The 18331-nt window shown below is 37.9% G+C and overlaps 3 protein-coding genes across 3 annotated transcripts in view; 2 read left to right on the top strand and 1 right to left on the bottom strand.

Annotated features, from left to right (window-relative positions):
- Positions 1-917: 917 nt before the first annotated feature.
- On the top strand, positions 918-9497 carry rbbp4 (retinoblastoma binding protein 4). The gene is made up of 12 exons (XM_067425890.1): positions 918-1108; positions 1740-1887; positions 3592-3737; positions 3831-4004; positions 7054-7169; positions 7477-7637; positions 7775-7901; positions 8006-8083; positions 8174-8250; positions 8363-8420; positions 8532-8642; positions 8847-9497. The coding sequence occupies exons 1-12, from the start codon at positions 1093-1095 to the stop codon at positions 8907-8909; spliced, it is 1275 nt and encodes a 424-aa protein (XP_067281991.1). The 5' UTR covers positions 918-1092; the 3' UTR covers positions 8910-9497.
- A 364-nt stretch (positions 9498-9861) lies between these two features.
- nhsl3 (NHS like 3) overlaps positions 9862-18331 on the top strand; it is an 85574-nt gene continuing 77104 nt past the window's right edge. The window contains exon 1 of the mRNA XM_067425484.1: positions 9862-9940. The gene's annotated coding sequence lies outside the window, so the exon portion shown is untranslated. The remainder of the gene's footprint in view (positions 9941-18331) is intronic.
- Positions 10664-17308, bottom strand: sync (syncoilin, intermediate filament protein). The gene is made up of 5 exons (XM_067426009.1): positions 17101-17308; positions 14150-14915; positions 11795-12214; positions 11597-11721; positions 10664-11351 (listed from the first exon to the last, which is right to left on the bottom strand). Exons 2-5 carry the CDS (start codon positions 14900-14902, stop codon positions 11285-11287), a joined length of 1365 nt encoding a protein of 454 aa, XP_067282110.1. The 5' UTR covers positions 14903-14915; positions 17101-17308; the 3' UTR covers positions 10664-11284.

Consider the following 18331-nt stretch of genomic DNA (forward strand, 5'->3'; position numbering starts at 1 on the left):
ATTAACATGAAGAGAAGAATTATGAATTTGATTATTTATTATTCGATTGATTGATTTTATAGACTTTACATGCATTAGAAAACTAAAATCAACTCAGATTACATTTTATTTACCTTAATTAATTGCTTTTTTATGTTTCTGAGGAATACTCAATAACTAGCTACATTTCACACAAAAAAAATCTAAAGATTATTTTTATTTTATTAAACTGAATCCAGTTTGAGGGATTGAAAAATGTTTTTTTTTTATTGCCTTCAAATTAAATTCTTTATAAAAAAAAATTCTGATTAATCCTCAATAATAGTAGATTTCACACACAAAAAATCTAGATCTAATTTCTTTTACACTTTCATAAAGAAACTAAAGCCAGTTTTAGTACCAATAAGATTTGACCATTTTTTAAAGGCAAATAACCAAATTTACCCTTCAATGGTTTAATTGTTCTAATTTAATTGGTTTTGTTTCACTTTAGTTTTTTTGCATTATTGTATCATTCTCGATTTGTTATTCTCATTTGAAAAATGTAAAAAGTTAAAATTAGAGCAAACACTATTGTATTTTTTTAATTCTTAATTATTATCATCAGTCTCAATACTATTACATAGTTATATACAATGTGGTACTGTACAAAGATCATAGCAAACAATAGCCTACTGTATTTTTGTGCTATCAATTTGTTATCATTGAATTATGTTATCATTAAAGTTTCAATACTGTTACATAGTGATATACAAATACAGAGTATTGAGATAAGAGCAAATGCTACTCTATTTTCTTCCATTTCTATACACTGGGGGATACCGTGTCATAGAAATGACAAGATGAAATGTCAAGATGCATGTTTCATTTTGTCGCGTGGTATCAACAGAGGGCAGTATAGTGGATGTAGTGTGCCATCACCCTCCTCTGCAGAAGAACCCGCTCTTCTTCTCCTCTCCGCTCATTGGTGGCGCGTGCTCTGCTGTGTCTGTCCGAGTTGGCGCGAACGTGCACGCCGGCGCGAGACAAAGAGCATCCTGCACTCCAGTGGAAACTACACCGGTATCTTGTTATCGGTTAAGTTTGCGACTGATAGCCGTCTGTCGAGTCGTTATGGCTGATAAAGAAGGTTAGTATGGTTTCTTGCATTCTCTTTTAGCCGCGACCGGTTAAATGAAGCCGGTGGCGGCAGCTGAGGTGTTTGTTGGTGTGATTTCTGGGCAGGCCGAATCCCGCCATAACGATACAGTCTTTACTACATCAGTCCAGTTTACACTAGAGCTTATTAAGAACACACATGACCTGTTATGCGGAAGGAACTATTTCTTTAATGATGGGGACATGTTGGAAAGTAACTAAATAGCTTAATAGTTTAGGTACATTAGCGCATTAGCTCTGGCTAGTTTTAGTTTTCAAGTTGAGGCATGTACATTTATGGGATGCGTCGCTATTTTTATGGAAGCTTTCAGTATTGTTTTGATTTTTTTTTTGTCGCGTCTAACAAATGCTATTTTTATTTAAGTCGTTTTCCATATAGATTGTCTATAAAAGTTGGATAATATTATTCGCATCTTCATTTTACAATGGTGACGCTAGTAGATTATACGTAGAGTCAAGTGTCGCACAGCAATTAGAGTAAAATATAAACTACTTTATGACCGTACACATTCAAGCTAACGTTACTCTAAAAGTGTCCCTCTACTGATGGCGTTTAACTTTTGACAGATCTCATCTTGTTTTCCCGCCCCTTTTTGTCACAGCTGCCTTTGATGACGCAGTGGAGGAGAGGGTGATAAATGAAGAATATAAAATATGGAAGAAAAACACTCCGTTTCTTTACGATCTGGTTATGACTCACGCGCTGGAGTGGCCCAGTCTTACTGCTCAATGGTTGCCAGATGTCACCAGGTAAACACATTTACACCTACTGTCATCAGCTAATATGCGATTAATCTGTCGATTATTAATCACATGGGGGTGTCTAAAAATTTAAAAAGTAATTTAAATTAAAATGAGTCCATTAATTCACATTTTGCCCAATGTTTTCCTGTAAACAATGCAATTAATGCAAAGTGTTGATTGCATTAATGAAGGCTGTTCGCAATTTATTTAAACTAATCGCTACCATTTGGAAGTAGAAATCACTTAATTAAAATACAGCTTAAATATTTACTGGGGAAAACCTGTTCACTAGTCTGAACATTAGATTTATAACTCCATTACAATAGTCCCTTTATGCTTGCTGCTATCATAAAAGAAATTGTTGCATGTAGAGTTTATAACTTATGTTTAGAATTATTGCACTCAATCTGTTTGCCACACATGTGCGTAATGATGCGCATTCTCTGAAGTTTAACAGAGACTCGCTTTTTCAAGGCAAGCTTTTTTAGGGCAACCCTTTATGCAAAATGAAAGTACTCGCATGGCTTTCTAACATTTAGAAAAGGATACAACAGAAAAAAATGTATACAAAAAAAAAATGTGTGTGTATATATATATATATATATATATATATATATATGTATATATATATATATATATATATATATATATATATAATGCGCACAGTAGGGGTGGGCGATATTGCCTCAATTATATCACGATATTTCAGGAATATTTGCAATAACAATATTTATGACAATATAGGAAAAAAATGTATAGAAGTTTTATTGGTTATTGCAGCTTTTAGGCAGCAGCATTTATTAGTTCAAACGCAATTAAGGGCATTGTTTATCCTTTTCCAATGAGCTACTGTCATTGAGAATGTTTAATTCAAAGTGTAAATCTATTGTCATAAGGGACCATTAGTGTTTCCACTGGAAAGCTTAAAGGGTTAGTTCACCCAAAAATGAAATTTATATCATATAGATGATATATGATAAAGATTCAAACAGTCATGAATCAGCAGATTGATTCATGATTCGGATTCAATCCGCTGATTCATGACCGTTTGAATCTTTATTTGAGGTTTGAAAACAAACGCGGAAGAGAAGACAATGCTGAATAAAATCGTAGTTTTAGTCTTATTTTTGGACCAAAATGTATTTTCGATGCTTCAGGAGATTCTAATTAACTAACTGATGTCACATATGGACTACTTTGATGATATTTTTATTCCCTTTCTGGACATGGACAGTATAGTGTGCACACACTTAGATACGCTCTCGGACTAAATATAAAATATCTTAAACTGTGTTCTGATGATGAACTGAGGTCTTACGGGTGTGGAATGACAATGTCTTTAATGACCTCTATTTCATTTTTAGGTTAACTAACCCTTTAAGCAAAAAAACACAATAGCACAGGTAATTCCAAGTAAGCTAAAATAGCATTCTGTATTGGATGTTTTCATTATGAAGCACGCTCGCACATGTCACTCGGTGAACTATCCCTTCAATTACACGCTCTCATGTTTAGGACAACTTGGGTCAAGCTCTTTTCCTGCAGCAGCTCACACTGCATCCTCAGCTGTTTTCCAAATGGGTTTTGTCCATAAAAATGTATTCACTGCTGTTAAGTTACTTGACTGGCTGATGTTTTCCGTGTGCTGATTAATCAGTGAAACTCAATCAGAGTCTCTAATCAGAGATTCATACTTGTAATGTTTCACAGACCTGAAGGGAAGGATTTTAGCGTTCACCGTCTGGTTCTCGGCACACATACCTCTGATGAGCAGAATCACCTGGTTATTGCCAGCGTCCAGCTGCCCAATGATGATGCCCAGTTTGATGCCTCACATTATGACAGTGAAAAAGGAGGTGAGTGGCTTCGTAGATCATAAACTATAAACTCTGAATGCGTAATCTCCATCTACATACTTATCAAGTTATCAAATTTTTTTCTCTTTACAGAATTTGGTGGTTTTGGCTCAGTGAGTGGCAAGATAGAGATTGAGATCAAGATTAATCATGAGGGAGAAGTGAACAGGGCTCGCTACATGCCACAGAACCCCTGCATAATTGCCACCAAGACTCCTACTAGTGATGTGCTGGTCTTTGACTACACCAAACATCCCTCCAAACCCGGTATGAGCTGGAAACATTTGGTTCAAACTTAGAAAAACAAAAGCCAAAGACATCCAACTGAATGTATCTAGGGCCAATGCTTTAAAGTAGGGTTGTAACGATATTCAAACCGAATCTAAAAACCACGATACAACACCCACAGTTCGAACCGCGATACTCTCATGCCGAACCAAACAAAATTCTCACTTCACCTTATGCCACACAATATTTTTCTTCCTTGATTTTAGATTAAATAGTAATTACTACACTTTTAACAACTAATGAGATTTACTAACTAATATTATTTACTAAGAATACACTAAATTTTGTCTTTCAACTGCATGTCACGTGACTTGGGCGATCGCTCAAGCTTCATGGAAAGGCTCCGAGAGCCAGTTTCCCCATTTAGCCAGGTAGGCAAAATGCTACCTTGGAGTCCCAGCAACATTGTCATTTTTGTATCTTATAACAAAATAAAAAAAAATTATCTCCTCAGAAAACTGCTTACCTCTCACATAAGCTGTAATACTGTGCTCGTTGCGCACACACTTTAGTTGCACGCGCAGGTCCACGCCCTATCATGGCGTATATTACAAGCGCAAGAGAAACTGAGTGTTCAACGTTACGATGTCAATTTGTAATTCATGAAATAAAAGTAAAGTACCAATAAATCACGTAAGTAGTTTGACGTGTGTGAGCTGGGAAGGCATGCAGGTACGATTCTATTTATCAGGAGCAGTTTTCATGTTTTATTAACACTTAATTAAGTGTCTTACACAATTAAGTTCATGATGTATTGTGTATTCGCCATGATATTCGCCAATGTTGTTTCTATAACCCCAAAATACCACTTTTTCACTTTTTGTTTATTTTTAAATTAATGTGGTGGCTATAGTATTAACTACAGTAGGTCTATTTAATATCTTTAACTTATAGGCCTATTTATTAATCCATGTTAGTCATATTCATACAGTTCGTGTTTAAGTAGTTTTTAACATAATGGTAAAATAAGTAGATTATTTCTGACTAGTCTACAGTGCACACATTCATTTAATTTGAGTTTACCTGGGTATGCTATCTGCTCTAAAGAAAACGTGAAGCAAATGTATAAAAGTTAAATTATTGCGGTTGTTAAGTTAAAAATGAATTTATTGTTATTATTGCTGGTGCCTGCCTTGAACATAGCCTAACAAGCCAGACCCACATCAAGATGTTTGGTCTGGAAAGTCACCATTGACAGGGCTCAATCCAAGGGGCGGGATAAACGGTTGTCTTTCCTTCTGCACGCAATTGGATGGCGCTACAACCAACCAGAGCAACGAAGGTGAAGCGGAGCTAGTTGATAGATTAAAAATTTGCTTTATCTGGTCGGCAGAACACATCTTCCCCTTTTAAGAATGACTTCAGTGCCGTTCTTTTCTCAGAGAAAAGCTTAACTCCAAGTCCTCCAGAGTCGCAGTGAAAGCTGATTTGACCACTGTTCGCCAGCTTCTGTGTTTACTAGTAGCACGCAAGTGCGACTCGGCTGTCATTTTGTTAAGCCCCGCCCACCGACTCTACACGATTTGATTGGCCTGACCAGAGTTTGTTTTTTTTACAGCTCAGATGTGTATTGAGTTGCTAGATGACACTCGCGGCAGATTAGATTTGCTGCCGCTAGGGTGCGTCTAGATTTAGGCTACCTTTAACCGTGACTCCACTGCAAACAGAACCGAACCATGGTTCTAAAACCATGACATGATTCGTACCATGGCATAGGTGTATCATTACACCCCTACTTGAAAGGGATTGGTTTGAAGACACCAAAACACTAAAAAAAACTAAGATGAGATTCTTAAATTCCCACCACACACATCTGCTAGCTGTTGGACATCCTTATGGCCCATGCCTTTGATAATGGGACATGATAATGGGAGACTTAAAGGAGCTGTATGTAAGAAATGTATTTCAATTTATCATAAAATGGCCCTGATATGTCACTTGACATTAAGAAATCGTGTTAATTTCAAATACTTATATCCGGCCAAGGATATTGTCATTTAGGGTGCTTTGACACTTGGTTCGATTGCCTGGACCGAACCCGAGTTCGATTGCTCCCCCCTCTCCCTGACCCCGCTGGACTGTGTTCATATAATATTATTTGGGTCCAGACCGGGGTTCATTTGCATCATCAAAGCAGCAGCTTTTTACCCGGTTGCTTAGTAACGACAGCCAGCGTGAAGGCGGTGAAATTCACAGCGTTGCTCCCGTCACTTTTATATTTTTGTTTTTGAACCGCTGGTTTTGTTACCAAAGCTTCTGTATGTAATGGCACTTGAGTCTATCTGCCGCAAATGCACTGCAAATGCTCTAAAGAATGCCGAAAACGAGCAGAAGTGAGATCTACAGCTCTGCTTGGAGTATGTCAGTGACGCTCGTCAGGTAAATGAGTGAAACGCACAAAACACAAATTTTTATCAACTCATGTCATTAATAGCGGTTCACTTTTGCAATTTAGTACGATTGCGTTCACATCAGCAGCAACCGTACCAGAGTTCACAAGAACCGAGCTCCAGACCACCTCTTTAAGCGGACTCGGGTATGGTTCGCAGGTGCACACCCGAGTTTGTAAGACTGCGTTCACATAATCCAAACGAACCGAACTTTGACGTCAATCGAACCAGGGTGCGCACCAAAAGTGCTAGTGTGAAAGCACCCTTAAGTTGTTGTTGCAACCCTCAACTGATGTTGATGTTGACATATTGTGTTTTGGCCTGAAGCTCCACTCGCCACATATCTACCAATCGTGAAGTCACGAGTGTTTCGGCATCTGGGTTGCCAGATCTGCTCTTGTTAACACAGCTGCAGCTACAAATGGTCCTGCTGGATCCCTCAGCCAATCTGGCAACCTCGAGTCAGGGGGAGGAGGAGAGGGGCTAGTGATTGCAGTACCAGTTTTGGCCACAATCTTATATACTTCCTGTAACTCTTACTCTTAATCTCCAAGCTTCTTCTTGAGTCATTTGTGCGAAGGCATCAGATGTCAATATTTAAAAAACAAATCTTCTCTAAATTTGTTTTCCTCCTGAAGATCCCTCTGGAGAGTGCACTCCCGACCTTCGCCTGAGGGGGCATCAGAAAGAAGGTTATGGTCTTTCCTGGAATCCCAACCTGAGTGGTTGTCTGTTGAGTGCATCTGATGACCATGTAAGACATTGTACTATCACTATCATTGACTTAATTATATGGTGACATAAGCTGTATATTTGCAAAAATGTTAGGGTTCAAGTATTATTCTGTGCTTTTAAAATAAGTACCCTAAATTCAGCCAATGCTAAATTAATCTAATAACACAATGTAAAATAAATCAATCAAGTCTTAACTTTTTTTTAATTTTATTTTTATTGTATAAAATGTTTTGAGTCATAAGGGTTTGACAAATATGAGGTTGGTAACCTGACAGAGGATATTGCTTTGTGTGCATGTTCCTATGAGTTCTTCTGTTTCTTTGCAGACCATCTGTCTGTGGGACATCAGCACAGTGCCAAAGGAGGGAAAAATAGTAGACGCTAAGACTATTTTCACTGGCCACACTGCTGTAGTGGAGGATGTGTCCTGGCACCTGCTGCATGAGTCTCTCTTTGGGTCTGTTGCAGATGACCAGAAGCTTATGATGTAAGTACTTTGTATTCCTGTTTGTTTCTATAATCTCAATGTCTTAGCACAAAATGTCATTTTCAGAAAGGCTATGTAATTGTTCAGTCTGGTTATTTAATGTGAGGAGTATTTTACTCTACTTCCCCTTCTTTTAGTTGGGACACACGGTCCAATAACACGTCCAAACCCAGTCATGCGGTAGATGCCCACACTGCTGAGGTCAACTGTTTGTCCTTCAACCCATACAGCGAGTTCATACTGGCCACCGGTTCTGCAGACAAAGTGAGAGCTACATTCAACATTTGGTTCTGTCTCACTTGTTAATACTCTTTAGATGTGCTTCTCTATTTAGACTTGCAAGTTGTGCTTTTATTTGTCTTTCACAGACTGTTGCATTGTGGGATCTGAGAAACCTAAAGCTAAAACTTCACTCATTTGAGTCGCACAAAGATGAAATCTTCCAGGTAGCATCTCCTTCTTTTCTTGATATCGGATAGAATTTTTAAAGATGTAAACTTGAGTGTGATAACATAAAGTCTGTAAATGTGTCACAGGTTCAGTGGTCACCTCATAATGAGACCATCCTGGCCTCCAGTGGTACAGACAGGAGACTCAATGTTTGGGATCTCAGGTAGATTCTCATTTTCCTTTTACTCACGACTACCACAAAAAAAATCTACTTCATCATAATGGGTCTTTTCACTCTGTTAATACGAATTCCTTGTGGGTTTTTTTTTCTGCAGTAAAATCGGTGAGGAACAGTCACCAGAAGATGCAGAGGATGGACCTCCAGAGCTGCTGGTGAGTACTAATGCTGTTCCGTTTTTATTTTAAGTGTGTGTATTTTGATAGTTATCATTATGCTACTTTTGGGGGCATGTTATTCACAAATTAATAATATATATTTTTTAGTTTATCCATGGAGGCCATACAGCAAAGATCTCTGACTTCTCCTGGAATCCAAATGAACCGTGGGTGATTTGCTCAGTGTCTGAGGACAACATCATGCAAGTCTGGCAGATGGTGAGGACACTACTAGCTTTTAAGCCCATTTCTTACAACTTTGAATTTTGCATCAGCACCTCTGCTATCAACAAACAGTTCAGTCATGATGCAGTCTGTTTGTTTCCCTCTGACAAAAGTGTATGCCACATCTTAATGTGGATATTATAGAAATAGTTGCAGTTGTGTTCAGTTATTTATATGTAATTCTTTTTATTTAAACAGGCAGAGAACATCTACAATGATGAGGACCCAGAGGGGGCAGCAGACACTGAGGTTCAGGGATAAAACAGCTCTTTACACCACCCCACTCAGCATAAGACAAAACTCTTCTAAAAACTGTCTACACACAAGCGAAGCAAAATGAAGAACTCCCTTAAGTAATGGAAAAGGAATATTTGACACTTTCCCCTCCAGGCATTTTCTACTATGTTAATAGAGTATTTTTCTAAGAAAAATGTCAGTTGATCATTGGTCAATATCAGAATGTGAGACAAATTACCCATTTCATCCTTTCCCGCCAGTGTCTCATTGTTTTCCTTGCAGTTTAAGTATACTTAAAGTATTACTTAATATCTGAAATGTGTATACAGGTGTGTAGTAAATTGTGGCCAGAGTGCTGTGGTACAATGGTGATGTTCTGTAGATTATTTTTTAACTTGTCCTACAAATTCTTTTTCCATTTAAACATCCATTTAATTACATGGCTAGATGTAATGATAACTTAAGCTTTTGTGTACCCTTTACTTTGAGCTTCATGTATCGGTCAGGTGGTGTTAATGTCTTTAATATTGTGACTTTTCAGTGTCTTTCTCCTGTGTGTCCATACCTTTGTACAGAACATTATGAATAAACTGTTTTTGTTGATACAATTTATTTTAAATGTTGGTACATAGCTTTTTCAAGATGTACTGTTTTAAATACAAGACATTCCACTAGGATGGTTGATTTCAGATTTTTTTTTTTTTGTCTGGCCCACGTTTGTTACCCAATCAAAAAGTTGGTGTGGACTGCCTGCTATTATCGTGAGTTTGAGGCGGGGCGCTACCTGTTCTATGGGCATGCCGTTTTTTAGACTATTTACTAAAAAGAAACTGGGTGGGGCTTAAATCTAGCTCTTCCTTGCTAGACGTACAGCGAAGAGAAGTGAATTTAATTTTGGCCACAACTCCAGAGCCATATAGAGATGGCTCTGCACAACTCTATCCCTCTCCACCCAATTAGATGCCTTGAGGTGGAGCTGGGCGTCACTTAACTGCAGCGAGTACCACTTCACTGTAGCGCGTGCACAGATACTGACAGGAGGTGCGTTTTTTGAGGTAAGGAGTCGACCCCTCCCCCCATTTTTATCGATTGTTGGCCTTTAACAAAAGGTTTTTAAAACAATAATGTAGTATTAAGTAATAGTATTAAATCTACGACTTGTATTTAGATCAAATTATGTAATGTTTCTCAATATTTAGTTTTTCGGTTCATACAGTTGTGTAAAAAAATACCCCAATATTGTACTAGTAGGCCTAGAAAGAGTAGCCAACGGTCATAATTGATTTAAAGTCCGTTTATAAAAGCAAAAGTAAAACATTGGCCACATCTTGTTTTATTTAGGTATGTAAAATGAAAGTTTGTTGCTTTACATTTAAAGGAGTTTGCTTGTAGTAGACTGATCATCAAATTAATTTATGCCTTCAGCAGTAACTTAGTTATAATTAAATTAAAATATAGTTAATCAAGCTTGAAATAAGAGATTACATGGATATTAAAAGTTAGTAGGGACTTGTGTAGGCTACACAGCCTTCCTCCCTCATGTCCTAAATTTGATGTTCCCTCACTCTCCTAAGTGACCACAAGAAGATCCATTTAAGATGGATACCAGGTGTAAACAATCTATCTTGCCTGACCACATGTGATCAGATCACCCGAGGCATGAACGGAGTCATATTGAAGTGAAAACACAAAAATACTTCTCTTGGAGTAATTTTTCACACAAAAAAGACTGAACAAAAGCCAGTGTTCCTCAACAAAAACTTTTATTTTTTGTTATTATCCATATTGTATGAGTCATATTTTCTGCATTGTAATCGTTAACATTTCTTGAAATAGCAAAAAAGCCCCATGTCACTATGACTTTGGTGCGAGGTACGAGTCATATAAACATTTTTTAATTTGTACGTTTATCTCAGATCTTAAAAAAACAATTCAACAAAGCACTTAATTCATCTTCTCATAGTCCTTCATCTAAACGTTCTCACCATCATGCTGTCAGTATGTTTAAAGAGCTTTCTTACGATGCCCAAATAAGTCCTTGTTTTGCCCACTTCACTTACTCATAAAAGAAAGCCCTTCATTCACTGGCACCACTGGATATAAGAGCTTTATTCCCTATTATACACAACTGACACGTGAAAAAAACACTGTTTTGAAGAACATTCTGAGCTTGTCAGATAAAGATCTGGATATCTGCTGTGCTTGGTCCTTGTGTTCAGAGAGCCTTTAAAAAAATATGATTTTGTTTGCAGAGAAACATTGACTTGTGTCTTCTTCAGTAAATTGTAGTTATTGTGTTGCTTATTGTTTATGATAGAGAAGACAGGCCATTTAGATGAAACTATGAAAATATATCAAAAGCATTTTTACATAACTAATAAGAATGAACAACACAAACATTAGTTCATTAGGTTTTTTTCCACCACCACACTGTTCTCTTGCTTGCGAGGACCCTCTACATTCTCTCTGTAAAACAATAAAGTATATGTAAAATATAGATATTCCATCTAACACCATGTCCTAACCAGGTGCAATGCAAGTTTCCAGACATAAGTAAAAGTAATTTGTCTGTCCACGTTGAAACTGTAAATGCAATACAATTACAGCCTGTCAGAATGTATATGATTTTTAATATGTATTAATTAGAGTTTGCTATATAGTGGGTGGGGCTATCCAGTAAAGCGCAAAAGACAAAGCAAGACTGTACTTACCTGTAGAAGGACAGCTCTTTGGCCATACTTTTCTTCAGCATCTCCAATTCTTCACTCTTCTTTATTTGGATCTTGAGCTGATTTTTCAGTTCTCTGATGCTCTCCTCTAAGACGTCCACCGTCTCCTGAATGAAGAACATTAAACCGTCAGTATTATGCCATGAAAAATGACATGTAAAATCAATGAAAATTACGAACCCGATATTGTTCCACATTTTCCCTCCTCTGTGTCTCCATTAGTCGGATCCTCTCCTCCAGACAAGTTCTCTGGAGTCTCAGGATCTGCTCTTCTTCTCTCAGTGGTTCCAACTGGGCTCTCATCTCCAGGCACTGCTCTTTAGCCTTACTGAGAGCATCAACGGAGGCCTCCCGTCTCTTTAGCAGGGACACTAACCGGGGTTCGTAAAACTCCTCCAGAGCTTTTATCCCACCCTGCAGGTACTGCTGGAGGTCACAAGAGGCTCGTCGCCCTTGAGTCACATAAGAGCGGGTCTTCCTTTTGCTGGATTCTTGAGTGAGGTTCTGCTGCTTCTGTATTTCCTGCAGATGGCTTTGGTGATCTGAATGAATCTTAGTAATCTCCTCAGTCAGCTCAACAGCAAGGGACTTCAGTTCCTCCTGATTTTGTGAATGCAGGATTGAACACCTTAACTTAACTTGAACTTCTTGAATATTTAAAAATAAATAAATTATATTGCTTAATTATATCAAGGCATAACCATGTCTTGAATATTGGGGGGTTAAAGATTTTGGTGTGTGCATGTGTATGGTAGATTTAAGGGAATTAAGAAAAAAAGAAGAACAGTTAATGAAGGCAGGATTGAACCAAGTCTATTAAAAATATGAGGGAAAAATATATATATATATTTGCTAAATATATTTTAATAACTTATTTGTATGTCTAATGTTAAAACCGTCAAAAGTTTTGTGTCACATTCAGTTATGAATTATATGAATCAATAGCATATTTTCAATTTAAAACGGTGACATTTCATTAAAAAAAGTTAGAAACACTTTACAATAATGTTTCATTTGTTAACGTTAGTTAACTACATTAGTAAACGTGAACTAATTAGGAACAGTTCTACAGCATTTATTAATCTTTGTTAATGTTAATTTTAATTTAATTTGTTAGCATTAGTTAATGCACTGTGACGATCAAAAAATGAACAGCTATAACTCTTTCACAGTTTAAACAAAAGCACTAGTCTTCTGTGAACAGTAAGGCCCGGCTTCTTTGATTTGATTGGCCATCTCAATCATTTTGACATTGATGTGAATGCAGTTAGACCGGTATGCCAAACCGGTGTGTAATGGAGTTCAACAGAGCAGCATCAAGAATTTCAAATATTGGGGGTCATTTCTATTTAGCTGGGGATTTGTCCATCTCAATGTCTGTGATGGTTATGGCCCTATATAGTATATATGCCCTGACTGGGGAGGCCCAAAAACAAAACAAAAAACACCTTACCATATAATTAATCAGCTGGATCTCACGAAAAATGTGTATAAATAGTACGAGTGTGCAATGTCGTGGAATGTATACGCCAAAACTCATTTTGGCGTGCATATGATACGCTGTTTTTCGCGTGCATATGATACGTACTTTATGGCGTATTATACATACGAACCCCCCACCCCACTACTCTAAACCTACCCAAGAGAGCGTGTCATATGCCATAAATATAGCCAGCAGCCATATCACCCTGTAGTCCAAGACTGGTTTCCCACGGAAGCTAAGCAGGGCTGAGCCTGGTCAGTACCTGGATGGGAGACCAACTGGGAAAACCAGGTAGCTGCTGGTAGAGGGGTTAGTGAGGCCAGCAGGGGGCGCTCACCCTGTGGTCAGTGTGGGTCCTAACACCCCAGTATAGTGATGGGGACACTATACTGACAAAGCACCGTCTTCCGGATGAGACGTTAATCTGAGGTCCTGACTCTCTGTGGTCGTTAAAAATCCCAGTATGTCCTTCGATAAAGAGTAGGGGTGTAACCCCGGCATCCTGGCCAAATTTGCCCATTGGCCCCTGTCCATCATGGCCTCCTAATAATCCCCATATCCTGATTGGCTTCATCACTAGGTCTCCTCTCAATCAGCTGGTGTGTGGTGAGCGTTCTGGCGCAATATGGCTGCCGTCGCATCATCCAGGTGGGTGCTGCACATTTGTGGTGGTTGAGGAGATTCCCCCCTTCCATGTAAAGCGCTTTGAGTTCCTAGGAAAGCGCTATATATATGTAACAAATTATTGTTATTATTATTATTAAGTGCGTATCATATGTACGCGAAAAACAGCGTATCATATGCACGCCAAAATGAGTTTTGGCATATACATTCCCCGACATTGCACACTCGTACTATTTATACGCATTTATGTGTGATCGGGTTTAATTAATACCTGGCTACAGTATCTGGTGTCCTTTGCTACAAAGTTGCAAACTACAAGTCCTCTTTGTAGTTGATGGTAACAATCATGGTTTAGTGGTTTAGAATATAATAATTACATATTTTCTGGAGAAGTTTCAATGAATTCAGTCTGGTTTATTGAACACTACCTGTGCTTGGTTGAGCTGCTCCACCTCTTTCTGTTGTAATTGAAGCTCTACTTGTCTCTGTGCACAGTCTCGAGCTGCTATGAACAGGCGTCTCTTAGTCATTTGAGTTTCTTCCTTCAGGTTCTGTCTCTCCAGTCTGACTTTGGACAGGAGACCTTGTTCTTCCCCCAGAGCTTTCCTTACATTCTGCAGCTCTTTGGCCATGGGCTCCTCCAGCTCCAAAAGCTCCTGAACCAACTCATCCCTTCTGTGCTCCAACCGGCCCACCTCCTCAATACAGCTCTCAAATGCTGTTCTGAGCTTTTGTAACTCCATAGTGGCCGACAACTCAGGCCTTGCCTCGACAGAGATTCCTGCAGAAGCGTCTTCAACCTCCAACACAGTTTGCTCTTTCTCTGGAATGCACATTTCTTCAAACGTGATTGTTTTTGTGAATCCATTCTTGTCAGTTTTGTTCTCTGTTTCTGAAAATAACTCCAGTGGTGTAGATGTGGTTGGATGGGCTGCATCAAAAACATCTAACTGTGCCAACATCTGTTGCATAAGTCCATTAAACTCAGCTTGCAAAGCTTCTCTGCACTTTTGTGAATAAGGCATGGACTCTTCAGGAAGAGTTAGAGCAGCCTCAATCTCTTCCAAGCAATCTTCAAAGTAGTCTTCATCTTCCTCTTCAATAAATAAGGGTTCGAATGTTTTTTCTCGCTCTGATAGAGATCCATAAGGTTGTTCAAAGTTCATTTCTTGATCCTCCATTTTATATGTTGACCTGTGTAAATGGAGTGAACATTCTTGTGGTTAGCCATTAAGTTCATTTTAGATTGTAAGCGATTCCTGAGTGATGCTAAGGATGGTGAGAGGAAATCTGAAGCTAATGCGTCATTGAACGACAGCTGCATAAACTTGTTGAACAGCTGACTGATCATGAACACACTTATACATAAAGTGTTCGTATTAAAAGCCTAGATTAACATCTGCGAGTGGACCTTTGATCAGTTGTTCAGAACACGTACACATTGGTACATACATGCCTTTGCATTTGGCGGACATGTAATAAGCAGGAGGTCAAAATGTCAAAATTACGTGATGTGGCAATTCATATTTAAAAAAAAATGAAATTATACTCTTAATAAGAAACTAAAATTGCCAGTAAGTACTTATGTTTCAATTAAGTCATTGAATCATTCGTTCATTTAGTTGATTCATTCAAGCAGTCGATTAATTCAGGAGTGAAGTAAATAGTTCTCATTATGAATAGTTCACTGAATCACCCGATTCGTTCAAAATGCAGATTCAGAAATGAAACCCCTATGTGTGTTGCTCAGAGACAAACAATTCTGCTTTATCTTTGTATTTTTGTTGGCAAAACTGAGCAAAACAGACAATATTGTGTCTAAAATTACATGATAGTAAGTTTAACTTCTTATTTATTGAACTGCTGTATAAAATTAGAACCGCATTTGGATTCGTGCTATTCTAAAAAATTATCTGAACTTGTGTGATATTGCACTTATTACTCGTGTGATATATGCCTAGCTTAACTATAATGATGTAAATATGAGACAACTCAAACAAGGGCATTTTGCTATGTATGTGTCGTGAATTTTTGGGACATTCGAACTGCATCTTATAGGCACCATCATACAGTGAGTTGCTACCCTGCATTATATTCATCATCAATGAATGTACTGTATGAAATGTAAGATGACCTACATAAATCTAGGGCAGGGCAATAATTTTAACACATTATTTTTTACAGTAATTAATTAATCTAATAAGGGCCAGATTTACTTACAGCTTGCGCCAGCCCAAACCCTTTTTTTGGTGTTAAAAAACTACTGTCAGGATAAGACACGCAGGGATAAATTAGCATTGAAAAGGTGTGGACAGGTTATTTTTGCGGCTGACCTTATTGCAAATGCATTTGTAGGCGTTTCCCTTTGAGACACAAAATTCATGGGAGGAGTGCATTTAAATCAATCACACAAGGTGATGGTCAAAGATTTGCGCTTGTAAATTTACTGGTTTGCTCCATTATTTACCGCCAAAAAAGCAGATAAAGAGTTGATTGTGTGGGTTATTATGGAAATGATCCGGTTGTGCCTGTTCACGCACAGAATTTTTTTGACTTACGCTCTCCCACTAATTTGCCCTGTTTAGTAAATCTGACCCATAATGTGTTAAATCCACATCCAAAAAAACGCATCTTTATTAAAATCCTGTCAATCAACAAAAGGAGGAAACAATTTTTCACATTAACTTTCCCCAGCACTGTAAAAAAAAATGTAAACAAAAAATTATAGTCATAAATACAATACAAATATTATTTGACTAGCCTATGTTGTACAAGATCATACTATTTCAGTCTTTCTACTTCAGAATTTTACATTTAATTCAACATGCTACTTCTTTGTAATTTGGCCTTTCTAAGAGTTTCTACACCGTTTTATTTTACAGTGTATGATTTTAGTATCTAGAAATGCCCATCCACCATCTTCTTGCTAGACAGGGCTGGTATTTCTTACGCCAGTCTCAGTGGGGCACAGAGAGCAGCTGCTGCTGAAACTGGCATGAACAGACAGAGCACATTCCACCAGTGCCAATGATCTCAAAATCCCCATCACGAACAACTGCTCATTCCTTTAACATGTTTACTTAAGCGTGCTATATGACATATTAGCATTTTACATGTTGTTTTGAGGAGACTAATAACTATAATCAAGGCAAAGTAGATGTGCATTTGTCTTCAATTAATACTTTTCCTCCACCTTTCCAGACTTTTGAAACCAAGAATAGAAAGGAAGTGTGAAAGAAAAAACACAAAGGCAATGTGCGGTGAGTAGGCAGTGATATGACGAGTCTAAAGATGTAGCTAGAGCTATGATACTGTGCCAATGTAAATATTCAAACATGAAAAGCCTTTGAGAAAACTATATATAAATGTATCAACTCACCTCAACTTAACTCAGAAAACAAGGTTCCAAGACAATAACCATGAAGTGAACCCCAACTGAAGAACTGGTAGCCAACTGAACAGAGGCAGTCTGGCCTTTCTCTGACCAAGTTTAAACATATGCCACATGTCTCCCAGGCAACATTTAATCTGTTTACATTTATTAATAAACAGAAGGGGGACGAAATATGAGCACATACAGCGCGGACACCAACTTGAGCTAATCAGGATTCATGAGGTCCTCTGGGAGGTGAACTGTTCACTAGAACCAATAGGCAATTTTATGCAAATAAATAGGATCAGTATCCAATGGGTGGCAAGTGTAGGGTCCGCACATGGACATGACACAGCAAAAGAATTCAAGAGGACTGGGCTGCCAAGAGTGGCATGCTGCAGTCACCAATAGGAGCCATGAGGAGATGCTTGTGGAAAGTTTTCATCACTTTTGTGGTTTCCTATACAGCACTGACCTACATTTAGGAATGACCTGAAAGCCGGGCTTTCATCATGCATAGATAGGATTGAAATCAAGTGGGAACTGAAAGCTCCAAGTGAGTCGTTTTAGACAGTGAGATATAAGGAGAGAGTGTTTGTTCAGAAGAACCAACAGTGCCAAATTCCCTCCATGCCTGCTCATTTTCCCAGCATAGATCTGATCTAAATAGACATTTCGCAGATCAGTAAAGTGGGTACAGGTTAAGATATTTTGAGTCAGCTGTAGTTTAAACTAATTGATTAATTGGTACTGTGATAACAAGGCATAGCAAAATATTTAAACCCAGATAAGTTGCAATGCAATGCCAAAATACAATTCTATAATAGATGAGAATGACATACTGGAAGCATTTTAAACACATGAGAAAACAGTGTGCTATTTCTAAATCTATCTTTAGCAAGAACTGTTTATCAGCTAAATTAATCTACTGGATTTTTTTAAAAACAATACATTCATTGATTTTCAACCAGCTGTTTCCATCCACCTATTTTTATGCATTATTTTTATATCGCATCAAAAAAAGTCGGATACTTTTTCTATCAGATACAAAAGCATGCACATAAACTACAATAGAAATGCAATTACCAAATAAATTCCTAGATGCACACTAAAAAACTAAAACTAACCAGCCGAAAAATCTTGTTGCAAAGCATCTAAAATGCTGTTTTGGTCATTCAGAAGTCTGTTGTCTGCAGCCATTTGCTTAAATTGTTGTATAATTAATCATAATATTTTC

Source organism: Pseudorasbora parva, chromosome 19 (assembly GCF_024679245.1).
Source record: "Pseudorasbora parva isolate DD20220531a chromosome 19, ASM2467924v1, whole genome shotgun sequence".
Lineage (NCBI taxonomy): Eukaryota > Metazoa > Chordata > Actinopteri > Cypriniformes > Gobionidae > Pseudorasbora > Pseudorasbora parva.